The 24339-nt window shown below is 36.1% G+C and overlaps 1 protein-coding gene across 1 annotated transcript in view; it reads left to right on the top strand.

The window, feature by feature from the left end:
• Positions 1-24339, top strand: part of Ziz (dedicator of cytokinesis protein Ziz) — an 826359-nt gene that overhangs the window by 595500 nt on the left and 206520 nt on the right. Inside the window, exons 33-36 of the mRNA XM_090414187.1 lie at positions 10423-10541; positions 14869-14935; positions 15032-15076; positions 18675-18793. Coding sequence (XP_090270313.1) covers positions 10423-10541; positions 14869-14935; positions 15032-15076; positions 18675-18793 — 350 coding nt within the window. The remainder of the gene's footprint in view (positions 1-10422; positions 10542-14868; positions 14936-15031; positions 15077-18674; positions 18794-24339) is intronic.

Here is a 24339-nt window from a genome sequence, read left to right on the forward strand (position 1 = left end):
CAGACAGCAAAGGCAGGTTATTAAAACGTGCATATGATTGGTGCGGTATTAACAAACGATCGCGCAACCGAAAGATAAAAGCATAGCTGACAATTGAGTTGAAATGCTAACACTCTTCAACCAAATTCCATATGTGAAACTGCCATAACATTCATTATATATATATATATATTACTTAGTTTTAACACTTTTACGAATTTTAACACGTTTGGTTGAATTTTATTGCTGCCTTGGGAAATCGAACTCACACACATCTAATTAATAACAATAGTTTTTAGTTAGATACTGTGTTTGCCCATGCAACATATGGTTTTGTTTCAGTCTATACAGCATAGTTTCTATATGAGGGGATATGTGATTCATTAATTAGTATGTTTTTATCCCAGTTGTCTTTAATTGCACTATTTGTTGAGAAATATATTACACAGACTCCTCATACCTTATTCACTGGCATAATAAAAGTACTTGTTTTTATTGCCTCTGCAGTATAGTGGCTCTTAGGGAGAGCGTGTTGTTTACCACTGCAAGCGAGTTACTATCTCCCCACATGAACTTGTTTAAGCTATTTTTCATGTGTGAAGTATATGTGAAACTTTTATTGGTAACAGAAAACTAGCTTGAATGACAGTGATAATATAAAATGAGTTTTGATATGTATATAAAGTCAGTATCAACAGTCCCTGATTACGAACACGTGATGAAAGGGACAGGAAGATTTGGAGCTTCCCTGGAGAGCATTCGAAGTAAATACAATTAACCACTGCTTTGAAATGAAACATATGAATAAGCAATATTTACTAATATTCATTAAGCGCCGAAATACGCAGGAAGCAAAGTTTGTGAACCAACACCAATGTGTGAATTTTTCCATTAAAATATAAAAAATAACAAAAAAGAAATAATAAATAATAAAAGTTAAATACGTTTCTTTTAAAATAAAAAAATCTACTTAGTCTTAAAACATTTTAAATTTGTTTTCATTATTTCACGGCCCTCCTCAACAAAACCTACGACCCCCAAGGGGGCTGCAGTCCACAGTTTGGGAAGCGCTGCCCTATTCATAGACTGTGAATCCATGTTTGTAGTTTATCAGTTGAACGCCTATGAGGTACGTGTGTAGAGGCTTAAGTGCTGTTACTTACCAGCCTATGAGGTAGCATTAGGAGTTGAATTTTGATGGTTCTTTCCATTGCAGAGAGCTAAGGTGAAAGAAAGAAGTTGGATGGTTGTTTTGAAGGTAAAGATTTATCACCTTTCTTAGGAATGGGTTATATGTGGACTAATTTCCAGACTGTAGGATAGATACTAGTGGAATAAGAAAGCATAAAAAGGCAACTCAAAGTTGGAGTCAACACAAACCTTTAGAGAAGTTGCAAGAATACCATTGGGACTAGGAGACTTTTTTGGCATCCAGTTTGAACAGGATTTTTCAGATCTCTACCTGGTGAGAGGTCAATTGGGGTATTGACTGTTTGGAATGGTTGGGAGACATTTACAAAAGTCACCTTGCAAGAATTGGAGGAAAAGTAGGAAGCTAGGAGTCTGATTTTTTCTGTGGATGACGATGATGATGTAATAGTGGTTGGAGCAGTATTGTGCAGAAGCTATAGCCAATAACTTTGATTAGAAAACTGAAGGCATGACAGCCGTTTGGGCAGGATACAAATTTCCTGTTTTTAGCTCTTTCGAAATCAGTTTTCGAAAGAGCTAAAACTGATTTTCTTCAAGCTGTTCTGAGCTTTGATATAACCAGTATAAGAATATGGAGTTTTGGATGAAAGCCAGTTATGGTGTGCTCAATTCTTCTCTTGTACAACTTTGTCATACCTTTGGGAAAGCAAAAACTTAGATAGGGGGACTGACATTTAGAGCAGAATGGGGAATAAATGTTTCCATAACATTTATTTGGGACTTGGCTTTCTTATAATGCCACACATTGTGTGTGAGTGGTTATATAAATCTTGCTCTATGGAAGAAGAGAGATGCACTAAATTATGGTCTGAATTGCTTAGAGCAGTGTTTCTCAAACTTGTAATACCCATGTACTCCTTTTAAAATTTTGGTAACACTGGTTTATCCCTCCCACCCCCTCAGCAGTGAAACTTGGGAGAAGTTATCATATGTTATTCAAACTTAAATAATTACAAAAAAATGTATTTCTTCCCACTTGCATCATAATAGATTAATGTCTCACATTTGTTACTTTCATTACAAATATTTAATCCTGATGCAGCAATGTCTTCTTTCTCATAGTTATTACCATAATCATAATTCACTTCCTTCACTATTTTCTAATGTGCATTTCACAAATCCCGATTTTAACCAGTGATCCATATTAAAAGATTCAAGAAACATGAAAGAGCTATTAATACCAATTAAATATTTTTAATATCAATTATTATTAGACTCCAATTCAAGATTTGCTAATAACCAACAACACAACTGCTAAAAAAAAGTAAGAGTACATGTACAGGTGGTATAACCTGTACAACTGTCTACTTGTGACAAAAACATGATTAAACATGTATAGATGCATGCATGAGTAATAAAACGGTTACTGAGGGCTGTTACAATTTAAGATACAAATGATTTCGAAATTTAGTAGAGAGTTCCACTTATGTAGTTTGAACCATGCAACTGGAATGCAACAGTGCCATCAGCATTAATTAATACATCATCATCATCAAATTCCTGACATTTACCCTCAAGGGGGTGTACAGGATATGATAGTACTACATGAAAAATTGACATCATTACTAACTTTCCTATCTACAATTTTCCTCCAAATCAGTCTGTTACTTGTCAAGACTCCAACATTATCAGATCTTATATTTCTATCATCTAGGGCACTTTGTACCGTATCAATCCTCCTATATCTTGGTCTTCCTCCTCTGGGTCGTTTTCCTGCCAACCTGGCAGAGAACATTTGTTTTGCTAATCTTTCCTTGCCCATTCTGTTTAAGTGACCATTCCACCTGAGATTAGCTCTGCTGATGCATTCCTGGATGCCGACAATGTCAAGTTCTTTCCTAATATCCTCATTTTTAATATGATTTTGCCATTGATGCCCATTTGTTCATGCCTCTAATCTTTCTCAGGACTCTCATATCTGCGGTCTCTAGTCTTTGGTCAAGTGTTTTACTTCTGACCCAGCTCTCAAATCCATCAGTTAAAACTGGTTTGAACACTGTCTTGTATACAGCTAATTTAGTGTTCCGACTAATTTATCTCTTATACCATATGAATTTATTCAATTGACTTCCTACCATACCAGCTTTGTTGATTCTGTTGTCTATTTCCATATTTAATTTACCATCTTCAGTAAAAATTGTGCCTAAGTAGCTGAAATATTTTACTTGTTGCACAGGTTCCCAGTTCACAACACAATTGACATTTTCAATAATTCTACCTATTTTCATTGTTTTTGTCTTTTTAATGCTGACCTTCATACCATATCTATTACAACAGTTATTCAATTTAGTCAGGGACTCTTGCAGACTTGTAGCGGATTTATTTAGAAGTATAACATTGTCCGCATAAAGCAAAGAGCTGACATTAACATCTCCAATTCTGACATCATGTTTAATATCACTCTCCTTCATAATGTGATCCATATAGATAATGAATAACAGAGGGGATAATGTACATCCTTGTCTCATACCAGATTTAACATTAAACCATCTTCCTGTACTTCCTTCAATTCTAACTGCCGACTTACAACTCAAATACAGACTAAGTATTGCTTGATATAATGCTCCATTGACACCATATAACTGTAGCATATTGAATAGCTTCTCTCTTGGCACCTTGTCATATGCATTTTCCAGATTGACAAAACTTAAATACCGATCTTTGTTATATTCCCATGTTTTCTCAACTATTTGTCGTAAAGTGAAAATCTGATCCTGACAGCCTCTATTTGTCCTGAATCCAGCTTATTCTTCACCAAGCTTTTCTTCTACAATTCTTCTCAACCGTTTCTCAAGTATGCTGGCATAGATCTTGCCAGGAATACTCAGTAGGGAAATACCTCCTGTAATTCTCACATTCAGTTTTATTTCCCTTTTTATATATGGGTACTATTAGAGCTCTACTCCAATCATCAGGAATTCATCCCTCTGTCCAGGCTTTCTGAACAGTGCAGCCACTGTAAGACTTTTATACCACCATATTTCAGCATTTCTGGTTGAATATCAACTTTTTCTACTTCAAGTATGGATATGTATTCCTGACTGTATGCCTGTTGAGTGTATTTTACCACTGTGCTATCACTGCTTGTTTCATTTAGCAATTTTTCGAAGTAATTACTCCATACTTCAAGGATATCTTTTTCTCCTGTGTTCATGTAACCTTTATCAATTCTAACTCCTTTTACAGCACTCTTTCCTCCATTTTTAAGCTTCTTCAACAACGTCCAGAATATCTTACCACCTTCTTGATATTTATTTTCTATGTTCTTGCCAAAGTCCTCCCATGACTTTTGTTTAGCTAGTTTTATGCAGTGTTTAGCTTTCTTACATTTGTTTCTGTATTCTCTAAAAGCACAAGCTGACTTATTTGCCAGGAACTTTTGATATGCTTCCTTCTTTTCCTTCACTGCCTCTTTAACTTCCTGTTGTCCACCATGGAGTTCTGATTTTTCTATCCTTGCAGACAACCTCACCACATACCTCTTTGGCTGAATCAATCAGGGTTTTCTTCAAGGCTTGCCACTGAATTTCCAGGGTTTGGTTCCTGTTCTCAAACTCTTTCATTTTTTCTTCAATAATCTTTGTGTATTTTAGTCTATAGTTCACCTCTGAGAGCTGCTCAACTTTTATTTACTTTAAAACTTTCTTACATGTTATTCTTTTCAATATGAAATTCAGTTTTATCTTGCTCAATACTAAATAGTGATCTTTTTTTTTAAAATAATGAAACCTGTGGTGTGATCATAATTAAAAGAAACACATGTATTAACCACAGTGAAAATTATTTAATTGTAAATATTTCATCCTAAGTATCTTAGGACATCATCAGTACAGTAGTTGAAAACAATAATAGGAATAACATACATTTAGGGCACATGATTACAATAGAATCTCATTCACAAACATTCTCCATAAAGAAACAATAGAATTACTAACTCAAAAATTTCTGTCTGATATAGTTGAATTGTTCAAGTTTGTTATTGCATCAGGTTACTTCACCTGTAAAGGTCAAATTTACAAGCAAGAAGAAGGAACAGCAGTGGGATCTCCTTTATCACCAAACCTAGCAAACTTCTTTCTAGAACGCCTTGAAGAAAAAATATTCACTTTTGAACCCAAAACAAAAATTTGTTAAAGATATGTCGACGACGTATTTGCAGTCTTGGATCATCCTGAACATGAATTACGACTGTTTCTAGATAAAATTAACTTTCTTCATCATCGCATCAACTTTACGTTAGAAAAAGAATCTCCACAGGGTATCTCCTTTTTGGATTTACACATCCAAAGAAAAGAAGACGGTTCCATTGCCACGTCTGTCTTTCACAAGCCTACATTCTGAGGTCACTACATTCACAATTCTTCAAGGCTCATCATCCATCTCAGAAATCTGGCATTATGAAATCACTAGTTTCAAGAGCACACAAATTCTGCTCCTCTGAAGAATCTTTAAACCAGGAATTAGAAGTAATCAAAAATACAGCCATCCTAAATGGATATAAACTCAAAAAATCATCAGTCACTTCTCCATACATCAAACCAGACAGGAAGAAGTCCATAGTATTCCCATACCTTACGTCAAAGGCATCTCTGAATGTCTTCCTAAAATTATGAAGAAATACAATTTTGCCACTTCTTACAAACCTATCAACCAAATTTACAACTTGTTACTTTCTTCTAAGGACATAACTCTCATCTTTGATGTTGCCTGGCGTTTATGAAATTCCATGCTCATGCAAATTGTCTTACTTTGGACAGACAGGTAGGTCTGTTCAGAAACGCATCTCGGAACATCAAGACCACATTCATCTCTTTAAACCGCAATAATCTGGCCTCTCTCAATATGGAATTGAAAATCCAAACCATAGGATCCATTGGGAAAAGTCTAAACTTTTACATAGATCTTTATATAAACATGAACGTTTATACAAAGAAAGTTCTGAAGCCCTACTACACAGACCAAACTTAAACCGCAGCGACGTTCTTACTATTCCTAAAGTATGGGAAATTGTCATACAAAATTGTGTTGAATAATTATTATTATTATTTTTTTTTTTTGTAACACATTACGCACGTTTAATGAGATTCTATTGTAATCATGCGCCCTAACTGTATGTTATTCCTATTATTGTTTTAAACTATTGTACTGATGATGTCCTAAGATACTTAGGTTGAAATATTTACAATTAAACAATTTTCACTGTGGTTAATACGTGTGTTTTTTTAATTAAATAGTAATGGCTTCCAATTTCAAAACCTCTGTACACTCTGTTGTCCTGCATCAGGGAGAAAACATCACTATCTCAAGGAATAAGAAAAGCCCTTGCCTCTTCTCTCCATGTGAATTTGTGCATTTTTATGTTGGAACATGGTGTTAGTAATAACCAGTCCATGTCCTGAGCAGAAATCCAACTGGTATTTGCCATTATTATTAGCTTTGCTCTTTTCTCCAAATTTTCCCAAAATATTTTTGTATGTCTGATTCTTCCACTTCTACCTTAGTAGAACGTTGTGTGGGACCATAGGCACAAATAAGTCGTCTCATTGTCCAATTCCCCATTCTTATATTTGCCCACATCACTGTACTTGTGACTGCCTGCCATTCAAGAAGATTAGCCTCTTATTTTGTGTTGAATACTATGGCTACTCCTTCTTTTCCTTGAATGTCATTTCCTGAATATAACATTTTGTATTTATTGTTCAGAAAGATCTCACCAGTTTTTGTCTTTTTTGTTTCAGTCACCCCTAATATGTCGATCTGGTACTTATCTAATTCCTCAGCGAGCTCCATTTCTTTGCCATTCAGGCTTCTTATGTTGATAGTACCGATCTTTAACTTTGGTGATGTTGAGTTGGGGTGTGCTTTCAGATTTGTTCCAGTAGCTGACTTTTCGCTATTCGCCCTGGTTCCCTGGTGAAAACAACAGGGGCCTTGTTTAACCGGACAATGCCCTAGCTGGCATGAAATTTTGTCATGTTGTACCATCATTTTCTATATTGGTTTAAGCCAATAAGAATACAATTTGGTCGGCTAAATCCCAAATTGCCAGCCCATCCTCGTTCGTTCAGTATCCAGGTAAATACTCAACAGGGCGCACCATGAGAAGGTGAGGATTGGACATTAGGTCAGAAGCCCTAGTCAGTTCTCTGCATTCCTTTAATGCCTATGTAGAGGTCTCCTCTCAGTTATACTGCTTTGATCCTTAAGCACCCCCATTAATTAATCTGTAGTTATTAATTACATTATTAATTTTGAAAAATTAATTATGGAATAGCCGTGCACTTATCTGCAACAAAAAAAATATAAAAGTTAAAAATAATACTCAAAATTTATAAAAAGTGCTTGTACCCCCAGGGGTATGCCTACCACACTTTGGGAAACACTAACCTAGAGGATGAACAATATTCATAATGTACAGGATGGGTCACTAGTAAGGAAGAAATCTAGGGTATTTGGATAGTTGTTGTGATTGTCTGGTAGGAATGCAAACAGTTTATATAAGATCACTGGTGATGGCAAATGTCTCAGCCTCTCTACATGCTTGATCTGTGCAGTTAGAAAAGGAGAGCCAACGGGTCTGTCAATATTGAAATCTCCAAAGATTAGGAAATCAAATCAAAATCTTCAGAATGGCTGGTAGCATTAGGAAACTGGTTAAGATAGCAAATTAATTTAACAAAAGGGATAGATAGGTTTCAATTGAAAGAGATAAAATTGGGAAATTCTTTGTTGGATACTCTTTGTTGAAAGTTTATTTTTCACTTGGTTAGAGTATAATAAATTTAGTTTAATCCTTTATCCAAGTGTGAGCAAACAAAGTTTGCGCCTGAAAGTATCTTCAGGACTGGGGTAAGGTGATACAACACCAGGGCAACTCATTGCAAAGGTGTAGCAAGCTACCAACACTCCTGTCTTAGTATCTCCTTTAATGCAAAACACATCTCCTTGCGGATATGTCTAATGTTATGCATTAAGGGAAGGGCCCTTACCCCAGTCCTGAAGATACTTTCAGGCGCAAACTTTGTTTGCTCACACTTGGATAAAGGATTAAACTAAATTTATGGATACGCTTTGATATGGTATGAGCAATCAGATGTACTAATCCCTACTTTCAAGGTGAAAGGAGTCATAGGTTATAACTGGAAAAGCTGAAGATGAGTGATGCTTAAAAGGTTGAAATTTGAGTTTTTGTTAAAAGTAATGTTTCGTAGTCTGGAGAAGGAAATATGGTATGAGCAATCAGATGTACTAATCCCTACTTTCAAGGCGAAAGGAGTCATAGGTTATAACTGGAAAAGCTGAAGATGAGTGATGCTTAAAAGGTTGAAATTTGAGTTTTTGTTAAAAGTAATGTTTCGTAGTCTGGAGAAGGAAATAATCATCATTGAGGTTGGAACTGAAACCAAATATATTTATGAAGTGAATTTTGAAGGTTCTCTGAGGGTTGTGGTTGACTGCATACACACGTTTCTTATGCTGTATCTGAGTTCCGGTTTCAAGTACTAATCAATTACTATTTCTTTTTTTATGATTGATGGTCCATACTTCATTTTGACATTTTTCTTCCAGTTGTTGTCAACAACCTTTCCATTGTTCTTAGGTAAGATCTGATTGAGCTTGTTCAGGTGATGGGACAGGCACCTTCAAACTTGTTATTCACAGTTATTATGAATTCAGATCTGCTCATCAGCTTATTGTAGGTCACTTTTACTAAGGTTAGGAAGTTTATTCTGTCTCACTGTTCATAGTCCTGACACATGACAATTTTTTTTTTGGTCAAATTTGCAGTTTAGTGATTTAGTGATCTTGCATGTCATCATTTAGCATTGCATATGTTTCTGAGTTCAGGATAATGGCATTGTTATTTATTCTCTGCCTCAGTCATCTGACAAGGCAATGATTTTGAGAAGCTTGTTCACATTTCATTTTTATGCATATTATTTTCAAAACACTGGTCATGAATAATTTTGACTTTTCTTTCTGTTGCATTTATTTTGTTTATTTTACTCAAGAAGGTCTTATCAAGCATGACAAGAAAACACTTCCTTTTGGATGTATATATTATAATAAATTTAGTTTAATCCTTTATCCAAGTGTGTGCAAACAAAGTTTGTGCCTGAAAGTATCTTCAGGACTGGGGTAAAGTGACTTTATTGAGGTCTCTTCAGTGGGAGCCAGGCCCAAGTGGAGAGAAGCATTAGCAAGGTCATCTCCTCCTATAGGAGCTGCCAAATGGTGTGCCACCTTTTTATTAAATTACTCTGGATTTAGAGAAAGATGTTGAAAGTGGGCCTGGCTCCCACTGAAGAGACCTCAATAAAGGTCGAAACTAGTCTGGGTAGTGGCCCTTCGCTTAATGCATAACATTATACATATCCGCAAGGAGATGTGTTTTGCATTATGGGAGATATTGAGATAGGAGTGTTGGTATCTTGCTCCACCTTTGCAAGGAGTTGCCCGGTGTTGTACCACTTTACCCCAGTCCTGAAGATACTTTCAGGCGTAAACTTTGTTTGCACACACTTGGATAAAGGATTAAACTAAATTTATTATAGTCTGACCAAGTGAAAAATAAACTTTCAACATCTTTCTCTAAATCCAGAGTAATTTAATAAAAAGGATGTATAATATTGTTATGCAGTACGAAGGGTCAAAACCAGTCTGGGTTGTGACCTTTCCTAGCAATATATATATACATTCAAAAGGAAGTGTACTTTGCATGGTGGGATACAAAAAATAGTTGATGTGAAGCTTCTATATACAAGTTGTCTAATTGTGAAGATTAATAGCCATGTCATGTACAAACTTTGTTAGTTTACACTTGGATAAAGGATTAACCAAGAATAAGTGTAAGCAAAGGTTGCAAACAAAGATCTTGGAATGGATTGCCAGATCCTGCCATGTATGATTTGTCGGTGAAAGTTCGAGGATTTGTGTGACAGGTATTGTGTGAATCTCCAGTCATTTAGTCTTTGGCCACCACAGAGATGCCTGTAAGGCATCACCATTAATGATGGAACTACAAGCCCTTAGCCTTTTTTTTTTTTTAACTATAAATCCTTTAATTTTTTTTTCTAGATTAATTATACTTTGTTTTTGTCTATTTATGTTTATAGTCCTGATGATATTTTGTAGAGTTCATTGAACGCTTATTTAATTCTTAGTTTAGTTAGTTCAACTTTAAAGTTTAGTTTTTGTTAGTTTAACATTTTTCTTAATATATTATTGCAGATCTCAGTCCTTACCATTTGGAGGTCCTGGTGGTCTTCTTCGTTATGATAAATTAGATGCTACAGAAATTAAAGATCTTCTAGTTTGTTTTTTGTATATAGTGAAATATGTCAATGAAGGTAAATTTTATTTTCAGTTTACATTGTAGTCTCCAAATTACAAACTGTTCTTGGTAATCTCAGTGCCATTTGGATTATTGGCAGAGCAACAGGGGAAGTAATTCTACAAAACACTACTTAATGTTTCTATATTATAGCTATAATTCAAAGAGCATTGAGATTTGGTGCATGATTTGATCTGCAGATTTTTTATTACAATTAATTTTGCAAGTTTAGTTGTTTCTGTTCTTAATTCATTAGAATTTTTTGACAACTGGCCATTGATCATTTGATCAAAAATATCCTTTATATTGCCCAATCATCAAAAAAAAAAAAAAAAAACTTTGCATATCCCCAGTTTATATTTCACAAAGATTGTAACTGTTGTTAGTATTAAATTTTAGTTATATAAGCTGTGTATGTTAGCAATTAGTATTATTATTCACTGTTCATACTCATAGGATACCAAATATCCTATGAGTATGGGATACCAAATATCATAAATATTAGACACACATATTTCACAAGAATAAAGAATAATAATTTTTATTGTTGCAAATATTTTAGCCATAAATTCATGGGCCATCTCTGTAAATAGGATTAATGTTCTTTGTTCTAGCTTCACTTTGTATTGTGCTATGCACCGATGATCATTTGTTAATTTCTGTTAATTTTGTTGCTTACCAAATTGCGAAACCTTACACTTTGCTACATTTGAACTGATAGTTTCACTTACCTTCCCATTCATACAATGTATTCAAGTCTTCCTGTAAGGCCATAACATCTGCTTGACTCTGCATTGCTCTCCTCAATTTTGCATAATCTGCAAACAGCTGCATATCACTAGTTAAACCATCCCAATATCATTTACATACAAATTGAACAACAACAGTCCCAAAACTGATCGCTGCAGTACACCACTAGTGACCTTTCTCTTTTGTGATACTGCACCCCCATATATAACTTTCTGATACATATCTGACAGCCATCACTGATCCAACTCACTGGTCTTTTATCCAATCCCATCCATTTCAGTTTATTTTACACTTTATTGTATGGTAGTCTATCAAAAGCTTTTGGAGACTAACATCATCATCAAAACTGTGAAGGATTTGAGTCAGTAGTAAGTGAATAGGATTTGTGGATAAGGATCTAAAATTTAGGGGACACATCGCCAAAATTGTGAAGACAACACAAAGACTTCTGGGAATGATGCAGAGGACACTGACATGTAGAAGTAGGGAGATTCTTGTTCCATTGTATAAGGCTTTGATTAGGCCACACATGGACTATTGTGCCCAGATTTGGTCACTAGGTTTTCAGAAGGATGAAGGGATGTTGGAAAAGGTCCAAAGGTGACTGACTAAGGTAGTTTCTGACCTCTGAATGTCAAGTATGAGGAAAGATTGAGAAGATGTAATTTGCAGAGTCTGGTGGACAGGAGGAACAGGGGAGATATGATAGAGACCTACAAGTTGGTAAGGGGTTGTTATAGGATCAATGGTGGAGAAGTTCTACAGAGAATAGTGGGAGATCAGGGGAGAACCAGAGGTCATCCCTGGAAACTGTATAGAGGTTGTGAGTAGGGGAGTGAGAGGCAGGTTTTTTTCATGCAGAGTTGTTAATGATTGGAATGCCTTGCCTGAGAGTGTGGTGTCTGCAAGGAGTTTGAGTGTGTTTAAGACACGGTATGATGAGATGTGTGTGTGATAAAAGGACCTCCCAGATGAGTCTTTGACTCCATGAGGTCTTGAGAAATAATAATAATAATAATAATAATAATAATAACAGTTTCCTGTTAATTTCCTGAGGAACACCTGAATTAACAGGAAAATCTGAAGTAAGAACCTTCCACTAAATGACCTAAGACAAAACTGGCAGTCATTTTGCAAAGGGAGGAAGGTACAACATAAGAGGCAATTTGCTGAGATGCCCTTTATGCCAGACCATAACAAATGCCTTGGAAATATCAAGTGCAACAGCACAAGCTTCTCCATACTTTTCCATGGCATGAGTCCAGAGTTGAGTGATATAGGCCAGGAGATCTGCTGTTGATCTTGATTGGCAAAATCCATATTGATGGTCATTGATTAGTTGGCAGTTCTCTAAATGTTGAAGAAGTTGACTGTTGATAACCTCCTTCTCCATGAGCTCACTGGGGATCTTCAGTTGTTTGCTGATGATACAAAGTTGGGAAGAATTATAAGTAGCACTGCTGATGCTGAATCCCTTCAGGAGGATTTGAATAGACTTTTTACTTGGACAAAAGAGTGGAGTTGTAGTTTTGATATCAATAAGTGTTGGATTTTGGAGTGCAGAAATATAAGACTGTGTACTATATAATGGTGCCATACTACAGGAAGTAGATGAGATTAGAGATTTGGGAGTGATGGCTGACAGTAGACTGAAGTTTAGAGGGCATATTGCTAGGGTTGCAAAGGCTGCACGTTGTAGTGCTGCTATGATAAGAAATACTCTAACATGTAGGGATAAGGAAGTGGTTGTACCACTGTATAAGGCACTGGTCAGACCACACTTGGACTATTGTGCTCAGATCTGGTCACCTAGTTTTCAATGTGATGTGAAGACATTGGAGAGGGTCCAGAGGTGAGTGACTAAAACAATATCGGGACTTTGTAATGATGCCAAAACGGAGAGAAGAAGTGTGGATTTCAGAGTTTAGTAGATTTTGGCAGAGTTTGGTGATGATTACTTTCTCTTTCAGATTTTCTGCTGATTCCTGCATCCCAGACCACTTTAAAAGGGTGCAGATTGTATGCTTGGTTAATGTAATTAATATTTTTATTGCCTCAACCACCATAGAGTAGTCCACAGGCTTGTCTCTCCATGTAAAAAAATCTACTCTTCGCTACCCTCTTTACCACAACTTTATACACTTCCAGGGATGATTTCTTGTTCTTCTTCTCTCATCTTCTACTCTTTTTATAATGCCCTCTGTATTAATCTAGTGAAATTCCCTCACTAACTTAAACATCCCCATCATATTACCCTGTCCTATTCACCAAACTCTGCAATTTACATTCTCTCAACCTCTGCTCATAAAGAATATTTCAGAGTCCTAATATTACCTTGTTATTTATCTCTTGACCTTCTCCCATGTTTCCACATTGCATTGAAATTTAGGTGACGAACTAGCCAATACATGGTACTAGCATCAGTATACCATGTATTGGCTAGTTGACACCAAATATACAGATATCTCCAAATTCAACAATCTGTTGGATTTGGTGATATCCTCACAGGTTGTGACTATGAATGAGGTATATCACCAAATCAAGCAATCTTTTGTTGCTTCCATCACAAATTGCTTAAAATAGTTATACCTCAGAGCTTCTGTAAATTCACTTTATTTGTTTTCATACACCATCTCCTCCTTCTGATCCACATTCCTGCAATTAAATCTTTCATTAGAATCATCTTTATATCACTTTTCTTATTTTTTTCTGCATGTTCTCACCACACGCATTTAATGAATACTAAATTATTATTATTATTATTATTACATAATATCTCCTATTACATAGCACCTATGATGAGTCTTTGGACTCCCTGGAGGTGTTATGTCATAATAATAATAATAATAATTTAGTATTCTAATTATATTATAATCTTTCACTTGGTGGAACGGCAGGAAGGAGCGATGACAAGGGGGCCATCCATGGAAGTTACGAAAGGAGGCTGTGTGCAAGAGGGTGGGGAGTGGTTTCTTTGCGTGGAGGGTGGTTGAACCTTGGAATTCATTGCCTGAGAGAGTGGTTGGAATGGGGACGGTTAATGGGTTCAAGGAGTGGTATGATAGACTTTGTATTTCCTAAAACCGACCTCCCACGATGAGTCTTTTATCTCCATGGAGGCTTGAATAATAATAATAATAATAATAAATTATAAACTATAAATTATAAAGCACCTTTGTAATGCAGTCTTTAGCTGCATTATGGAAGTGTTTCATATTTTTATATTTTTTAAGAGGTATTTCATATCATTATTGGAAGGACTCTTTTTGAATCCCACATTTTGTAAGGACTTTTCAAATGATAGTGTTTTAACTGGTCTGTTACAGCTGGGAAGTTTTCTGGCAGAAATTCTGGTTTCTTTCCTCTCTGCAAAAAAAAAAGTAGGTTGAGACTGGAATGTGTATTAACTGGCTATGTTATTTGGACTGTTTTGTGTAATACCTTAAGGAAGATGGAATGAGATGTTGAATTATGTACAAGATGTTGAATTATCTTAAATTATTTTTAAGTTTATTGAAGTTGTATGTGTCTCCATTTCTGCTGAAAGTAAAATAAATTTCAAATTGTAGTAATCTTTATTTTATCTTTTCTAGAACTGTTAATTGGATGGTGGCAGCATTGTATTGAAAATGATATTTTAGACTTCTTCCACATCTTAGAGTAAGCTTATTAATTAATAATTAAAATTCTTTTATACATGAATATGGCTACATTTTATATCTTTTTTTGAACCTCTTTTTTTTTTTTTTTTTTTAGGTTGTGCTTACACCAGTTCAAGTACATGGGTAAAAAGTATGTCAGGTAAGGAAAACAAAAAGTGTACTTGCTTTTCTTTTTCACACTTTTATGAAATTTTGTACACTGTGAATTTTTCCAGTTCTAGGTGCTGCTATTGAATAATCTCTTCTAGATTCATTTCACTGATATGCCTTAACAGTTGTATTATAGTGTTAAGTAATTTTCACTCCTCTGCAGAGTCAAAAGAATCACTGTGGAAGGTCAAACTCCAATGCAATTCCACTCATTTGTCACTCTCCATGAAACAACAACAAAAGAGACAAAAGATATAATATATATCTTTTGTTGTTGTTTCTGATGTATTATATATATTGAAGAGACAATATATATAATACATCAGATAGTAAGCTGATGTATTATGGATATAATGGCCTGAAAAAAGTTGGTTTTTGGTAAACAAAAGTGGAAATTTATCCGTCTTTTTTGTGCTGGATGTGTCATCAAGGAAGAAAAATATCTGTTGATGTTTTCTTTTCTAGTGTGAACTTGATATAAGGATGCAGGTGTTGATTTTTTGTAGAAATGAGTAGAGTTCTGATGTGATTGCAAATTTGAATAATTCCACTATGTCAGGTGAAAATTTTTGGGTTAACAATTCTGTTGTTTCTTTGTGAGGGATATTAGTCAAGAGAGAGAGAGAGAGAGAATGTCAAGGCATACTAACATGTCTGAATCTGCTAGTTTAATGTCTTTTATCCGTGTATGAAATGCTATGATCTTCCTGTTGCAACAAATTCATATCCACATCATTGAGGTTGAATGGCCAGCGACGGAATGGGGAAGGTTAGACAGGAATCTTGATATAAGTTAAGGGGATAAAAATCCCTTATTGTTTTTCAGCCAGTAAGCGAAACTAAGATCGAAAACTACGATCTGTAACGTTTCATGCCGACGAACTGTCAGCGTATCCAAGTGTAAGTGACCACTTGGTAGTGTCACACCAAACTCTGATATTCTAGGTCTAGCTACTCACTGATGAGACCTCAAAAAAGGTTGAAACCGGTCTGGGTAGTGACCTCTCCTCATAATGTAAAACAGTACTACATCTCTTAAGAGCTGTGTGTTTTACATTATGAGAAAATATCAAGAACAGTGAGGGAGCTTGCTCCACCTTTGCAATGAGTTGCCATGGTGTGGCACTACCAAGTGGTCATTTACGCTTGGATACGCTGACAGTTCGTCGGCATGAAATGTTATAGATCGTAGTTTTCGATCTTAGTTTCGCTTACTGGCTGAAAAACAATAAGGGATTTTTATCCCCTTAACTTATATCAACCTCGCCGGAAAAAAATAGCCGTTTGGCTTTTCATCTTAGTTATTATACTGTGTTATAATATAATATTGATATTATATTATATTGATATGATATTATAATATAATATTGATGATTGATAGAAACCTGAAGTTTAGGGGACATATTGCAAAGGTGGTGAAGGTAACACAGAGGATTGCTGCTATTATGAGAAGGACACTGACCTGCAGAGATAAGAAGGTTATCATTCCGTTGTATAAGTCTCTGATCAGACCACACTTGGACTATTGTTCTCAGATTTGGTCCCCAGGATTTGAAGGGGATAAATTAACTGTGGAAAGGATACAAAGACGGATGACAAAGATGGTTTCAGGACTGTACAAGGATAGTTATGAGGATCGGCTGAGAGAATGTGGACTGCAGAGTTTGGTGGATAGAAGAAGGAGAGGTGATATGATTGAGACTTTTAAACTGTTGAGAGGTGGTTACAGGGTTGACACTGGGGAGTTCTTTCGCTTGGTTGATCAGCGGGAAGGAGTGATGACAAGAGGCCATCCCTGGAAGTTACGAAGGGAAACTGTGAGCAAGAGGGTAAGGAGTGATTTCTTTGTGTGGAGGGTGGTTGAGCCGTGGAATGCATTGCCTGATGGAGTGGTGGGAGCGAGAACGGTCGGTGAGTTTAAAGAGTGGTATGATGGACTTTGTGTTTCTCGGGGGGGGGACCTCCCCTCAGTGAGTCTTGACAGACTTTATGTTCTTAGGAAGGACCTCCCTCGATGAGTCTTTTGACTCCTTGGAGGCCTGAATAATAATAATAATATAATATAGTGACACACCTTTCGGTCAATCGTATAGCAAAAGTATGTAAGTTTTCTTCACTTAAACTCTGATATTCTAGGTCTAGCTACTCACTGATGAGACCTCAAAAAAGGTTGAAACCGGTCTGGGTAGTGACCTCTCCTCATAATGTAAAACAGTACTACATCTCTTAAGAGCTGTGTGTTTTACATTATGAGAAAATATCAAGAACAGTGAGGGAGCTTGCTCCACCTTTGCAATGAGTTGCCGTGGTGTGGCACTACCAAGTGGTCACTTACGCTTGGATACGCTGACAGTTCGTCGGCATGAAACGTTACAGATCGTAGTTTTCAATCTTAGTTTCGCTTACTGGCTGAAAAACAATAAAGGATTTTTATCCCCTTAACTTATATCAACCTGGCCAGAAAAAAATAGCCGTTTGGCTTTTCAGGAATCTTGATATTTTATATGTGGGACTGCCTACACAATAGGTCTTATGGATGTTGTTTCATCCAATAACTTGTTGAGTTTTTTGACCTGACTTTTGGTTGGATCATTATTAAGCTGGAATTAAGTGTTGCAATCATGAAACAGTAAATTCATTTTTTGATCGTATGATTTATCATCTAAGACTACAGTGGTATTACTTTTGTCAGCTTTGGTGATAACTATATTCTTATTACGTAGTAGTGAATTCTGGGCTTTTAATTCTGCTGGTGCAATATTCAATTCTGATGGATGGGCATCATAGATCCCTTTGGCTATTTTTGTGTATGAAATCTATATATGGAATATATTTGGGCAAAATCGCAACATTATGACCTCTTGCTAGTACATTTAGCTCATCTTCAGTTAGCGGCTGGCCAGATAACAACCCATTTGTCAGCAGGTAATTAAGTTGTATTTTTCTTAGATCATTCTAGCAATGTTAAGTATTTCCTATCAAGGTTTATGATACTTTTTAAAATGCTTTAGTGCCTGCATTTTTTAAAATATGTTTTTAATTCATAAACATGTGACTGTATACATAGAGGGATTCTAATTTAAGCATGCTCACTACTGTTTTTTTGTTTTTTGAATTCAGTTCCTGTTGTTGTTCGTTAGTGGTACTGATGATGTCTTATGATATGCAAGATGAAATATTGACATAATAAAGAAGTTATTTATTGTAGCATTATGGATACCCCACAAGTTTCACTATATAAAAAAGCCTCCATAAGAGAATAATTGTAGGATTCTTCTGTATTATTGTCATTATTTAAAAATATATATTATTAAAAATAATATATTAAAACATATATTAAATAATAAAAATATTTGCATTATCATTATTATTTATTAATATTATTAATAATATAATAAAATTATTGATATATTTTTATTAGCAGAATATAAAATTAATTCATGTTCTGCTCATGCGCAATCTGCCATTCTTTTCAAAATTTACACTTATTGACCTAGTTTGTTCAAAATATTTTTTTTTAGTGAACTTTAATTTTAAATTATTTTTATGATACATTCAGTTGTATTGTTCCAACTTCACATTTGCAGGAGCCAACAACCTGGAATACTGCAACCTAAAGCTATGACTCTGCCAGCTCGAACACCACCACCTTCTTTTGCCCATAGGTGTAGCAGTACGTACAGTGAAACTGCCTCAGCCAATATGTGTGAGTACAATTGCAGTTTCTATAGTTATTCATCTATATTACAAGTTAATATTTACTGGAATGAAAGAACAGCAATGAAAGAATTAATTGTTCCAGTATTTCGTCTGTCCAGAGATATCACCTGGATGCAATATAAGAATTGTAATAATGCAAGCAAACCACACACTCACTCACTCACTCACTCTCTCTCTCTCTCTCTCTCTCTCTCTTTCTCTCTCACACACACAAATAAAATAAAAAAATAAGTGGATTGGAAGCCTAAAGTCCTAGGCTGCCTACCAGTATTGAGTACTAGTAAGCAGCCTCGTCTGTTGGATGGGAGGTCCAGAAATTAATGTTTCCCATATCATGAGAAGTTTCATCCTCATCATTACCTGATATATACATTTCAAGAAGTGTACAAAATATTATAATAGTTCTACATGAAAGTTTCCATCATTGTTAACTCTTCCTATTGCCAATTTTTTTCCAAATTAATCTGCTATCTGTCAGGACTCCAGTGTTATTTGATTTTATATTTTGGTCTTCTAAGGCACTTATTGTATCAATTCATCTAGATCTCAGTCTTCCTCCAGATCTTAAAAAAAAAACAACCTTTTATACTAACCTTTTCTCTCTCATTCTGAGCAGAGCTAACCACCTGAGGTTAGCTCTGCTCATGTACTAATGAATGGTCACTATATCAAGTTCTTTCCTAATATTGGTTTGAGCTTATATTATGAGTGGTCATGTAATTTAGCACTCATGTAAAATTAGTGATTTTTTTTATCTGTTTTATTATGTATTTTCCTTAGAAAATTAGTATATTAGTGTACATTTTCATATTTTTAGAGTACTTGGTATCCTTCTAATATTTTTATTGTGATATTGTCGGCATGGCACCTAACACAACAAACAATGGTGGCAAAGACCACATTGTCTAGCGATTTGAATTTGTAGTATTTTATTGAGTGCAGTGTGCATGAAATGTATTCGTCAAGAAATATGTGGAAGGAAATTAAAACTGGAGAGAGAGAGAGAGAAAGTATGTATTAAATGTTTAAATGAGTGTCTGTTAGGTGCACAACAAATACCAACAGTAAGATGGAAAATGATGTTATTAATGTTGAACATGCAGCTGTAGAAATAGAGGGGAATGAAATGGACATTAATAAAGAAACAGAACGCTTAAATGTTATCCTTCATATTCCAAAGTGCAAAATTGAAAAATTGTGGAGGTGGCAGGAGATTAGCAGGACTGAAAAGAAAAAGAAACAGGTGATCCAAAGGAATAATAAAAACTGACCAAAAAACAAGTTAAGGAGAAAATTATGTATCCAGACTCAATGATCAGGAGAGTACTTAACAAAAGTGCAACAAAATCGTGTTTCCCCAGGTGCAAAAATTCATGATATTAGCCACAGCATCTGGATGCAAAAAGGTAAGTTGAAGGAAATAATTGTCTTGGTTGATACAAATGATTCAAGAGAGGCAAGAAGTATTCTATGAGAGAGGATGTAAAGCAGTTGTTAAAAGAGGCAAAACTGAAGAGCAAGAAGTTGAAGATTGTAAGTCTCTTACTATGCATTGATAGAGGTGAACTGAGGAGGGCATTAAGCCAATGAGTCTATATTGTGCAAAAGGAATGATGTAGAATTTGTGGATCTGTGGTCTCTGTTTGACAGAAAGAAGGATTTGTACAATGCTGATGGACTGCATCAAAATGGTTTTGGTGTTCGCCAAGCATGCTGAAGTAAACGCAAATTCTCAGAAATATCATCAGATGCCATCATTTTGGACCCACAAACAAAAGAAAGGATGGAATGAACTTTCCACGTCTTGTGAAAGTGACCTGTGACACACCAATAAACACATTCAAGTTAATAATGGTGATAAATAAGTTAAAGGACATTTGCCCCCCCCCCCCCAATTGCACATATGTACTTGACCTGACTTAACATTTGCCTAGAGAGAACAGAGACACCAACTTCAAAGACAACTTGAAGAAAAAATGCCAAAATGGAGACAACAGTTGGATCATCAACTATAAACAAGTTAAATTAAAAATCAAGTGACACCACTAGCAGCCACCATGGAAATCAGTATGCAGACACTGCATAGGAAATGTGCAAGACCCTTGCACATCCACTTCACTAACATGTGTGGCCTCAACTCCAACCTTAATAGGGTCTACTACCATCTTCAGTCCACCAAGCCCCACCTACTCTTTTTAGCAGAAACTCAAATCTCACCTCCCCCAGCATTATCCATCTCAACCTTCCAAACTACATACTGTTTAACTCCTTTCAACTCAAGTGTCGCATCTGCACATACATCTGCTCTGACATACCTTTCCAGAAAGAGCGCCTTTCTTAACTAGAATCGCCCAACTTTGACCTTCTTCGGTTGAAAAAGCCCTTCTCCACTCAGTCAAATTCATCTGTTGTCACTCTCCCAATGCCACCAACCACTTTGACCTCTTTAATTTCCTCTCCTTAAAAATTTATTTTCTCCAATCCCACTCTCCTAACAGCTAAATCATCCTCCTAGAAGATTTTAATGTCCATAACACCAACTGGCTTTCTTCCTCCAGCTGTATAGATCCTGGAGGTAGAGATGCTGAAACATTTGCCATCACTTACACAAATTTCTCATGTGCCACCCAGAATACCAGATAACCTGAACCACTCCCAAATACCCTAGATATCTTCCTTACCAATGACTCTTCCAAATACACAGTGAATGATGTAGTGAGCCCCTGGGTAATTCTGACTACAATCTAGTACTCATCTCCTCCCCTATGCAAGAACGCTTACACAGTCACTCCCACATCTGTTACCGGAAACAATAGTCCAACCATGGGAACGAAGAATAGTAGTCTCAGAGGCTGTTCCAATTGGTACTGTTATATTGTTTCTGGTCTTCCAATCCAAACATATGCACTGAACGTATCACCAAAGTAATCCTCACTGCATGGAAACATTCCCCACATTTCTCTGAACTGTCGTCCCCTAGCTAAACCCTGGTTCTCCAAAAGATGAGCTAAGGCTGTACAAATGAAAAATCAGTCATACCACAACTGGTTCAAATCAAGAACTTCATCCTCCTTCAATGCTTCCAAAACAGAATTTGAATGGGCAAAAAGCAGGAAACTTGCAGCCAGCCCCAATGACAGCTGTACATTTTGGTCTCTTTCCAAAGGAAGAGGTCATAACTTTTGCCTAACACTATTCCCACCCGTATCATACCCAAATGGCTTTATTGCATCCATCACCCACAGAAAAAGCTAATTTCCTGGCTTCACACTTTGCCTCCAGTGCACACATAACTGACAATTGCAAATGCTCCCCAATCATTCCAGCTGCCAAACATACAATGCCCTCTATATCTTTTTGCTAGAAAGAGATCAGAAACCTATGGTCTAATTTAGACACAAAAAAGTCTCCTGGTCCTGATGACATTCCTCCAATTGTCCTGAAGGTCTGTGCACCATAACTGACTTCTATCCTATGCTGCCTGTATATACTTTCTTACTTCACTGGTATCTATCCCAAAGCCTGGAAATTGACCTATATTCAACTCATTCCTGAGAACAATGACAGATCACTGCCATCTAACTACCACCCTATCTCACTCACCTCAATCCCTATCTAAAGTGATGGAGAAAACCATCAATTCTCAACTCCTACACTACCTTGAAGGCACCCAGCTATTAAGCAACCACCAGTATGGATTCTGTTGCTGCCGATCAATAAGTGATCTACTCTCACATATCATCCATCTCTGAACAAATGCCATGGAGAAATTTGGCAAATCTTAAGTGGTTGCAATTGATATCTCTAAAGCTTTTAACTGGGTCTGGCACAAGGCTTACTAAGCAAACTTCTATCATTTGGACTGTCTCAGGATTTCTGCAGTTGGATTGCCAGCTTTCTGTCTGGACGCAGACTATGTGTAATGGTAGACGGTTCCTTATCCTCTCACTATCCACTAATGCTGGGGTTCCACAAGGTTCTGTTCTCTCACCAACCCTCTTCCTTCTGTATATCAATGACCTACTTCAGTTAACCCCCAACCAATACACAGTTTTACAGATTACAGCACATTGCACTCCTCCCTTTCATTTGACAACCCCTACCCTATAAACTCACTTCAACTTACAGAATATCAACTACCACCTCCCTCAATTCTGATCTCCAAGCCATCCTCCAATGGTGCTCAGATAACTTCATCAACTTCAATGCTAGTAAAACCAATTCTGTCTTATTTCTCACAAGAAATAACCATTCTCCCCAGTATTATTTTTGATAACACTCAAATTTCCAGACAAGATGAGATTTTTCTTCTTGAAATTACCCTGACATCAGGGCTTTCTTGGCATAAACACATCACGACCATTGCATCCTCAGCTTCCAAAAAACTAGGATTTCTCTTTTGCTCAAGATGTTACTTCACCTCTAAACAGCTGTTAACCTTATAAATCTGCCCAGCTATTGAATATTGCTCTCACATTTAGGTGGGGCTCCTAAAAGCTCCCTCAAAACGTTTCACTCAATAGAGAGAAGAGCAGTTAGATTGATAAATGATCCATCTGTTACCAGCTCACTCCCCTCACTTTCACACAGATGTTTGGTCTCTTCAATTTGTGTATTCTACAAGGGTGGTCTGAAATGTTCTCGGACTCAACCATAGATGGAACACTATTGGCAAATTTTTTTTTTCTAAGTTAGTACATCTGTCATAAGCATCCATGTGAAATTACAAGTCATTCTATCAAGTAGTTTGTTTTATTTTAGATTTTGTTTGTCTTAGACAACACTTTTGCTTCAGCTGTCTGAAGCAAAAATGTTGTCTGCATCCCTTGAAATGGATAAAATAAAATGGAGCATCTTGTGGTTATAAAATTCTTTGTAAAAGAAGGTTTAACACCAAAAGAAATTCATTCGAAATTCATAAACGTTTATGGGCACTCTTCTCCTTTGTCTTCAACTTTGTTTTCATATACCAACTACGAGTATACTCATAGTTGGTATATGAGCCTCACAAGCCAACTACGAATATACTTGTATGTCGATTACCGACCTCGTATACCAAGCACGAGTTAAAGCTTAGTATAAGTACCTTAATTTGAACCCTTCACTTGTGAATAAAGCGGAGAGCACGTCTGGGAGCTTGGTAGAAGGGAAATAATTTCAGCTAAAATATAGTATATTATATACATGCCTCAAAAGCCAACTACGAATATACTCGTATGTTGATTACCGACCTCCTATGCCAAGCACGAGTTAACCCGTAATTTGCAAATCAAATTAAACCTAATAAAATCAATAAAAATAATAAAATGAAATCAATAAAATAAAAACCAATTTATTCAAATTAAGAATGATACACTTTAAAACAATTTTCCCATGCACAATGGTGGTTTTTCCTGGCAAACAGGACAATAATAATGTGTTTCGCATCGTTGTTTGTTGCATGTACATACTCGGCATGGCTTTGTCAGGTGATTCTTTTTTTCTGTAGGTGATAAAATTTCCAAATAATGAAGATCCTGAATCCGGCTGATA

This window comes from Typopeltis vanoorti, chromosome 24 (genome assembly GCF_054136105.1).
Source record: "Typopeltis vanoorti isolate ZY-2024b chromosome 24, IOZ_Tvanoo_1.0, whole genome shotgun sequence".
Lineage (NCBI taxonomy): Eukaryota > Metazoa > Arthropoda > Arachnida > Uropygi > Thelyphonidae > Typopeltis > Typopeltis vanoorti.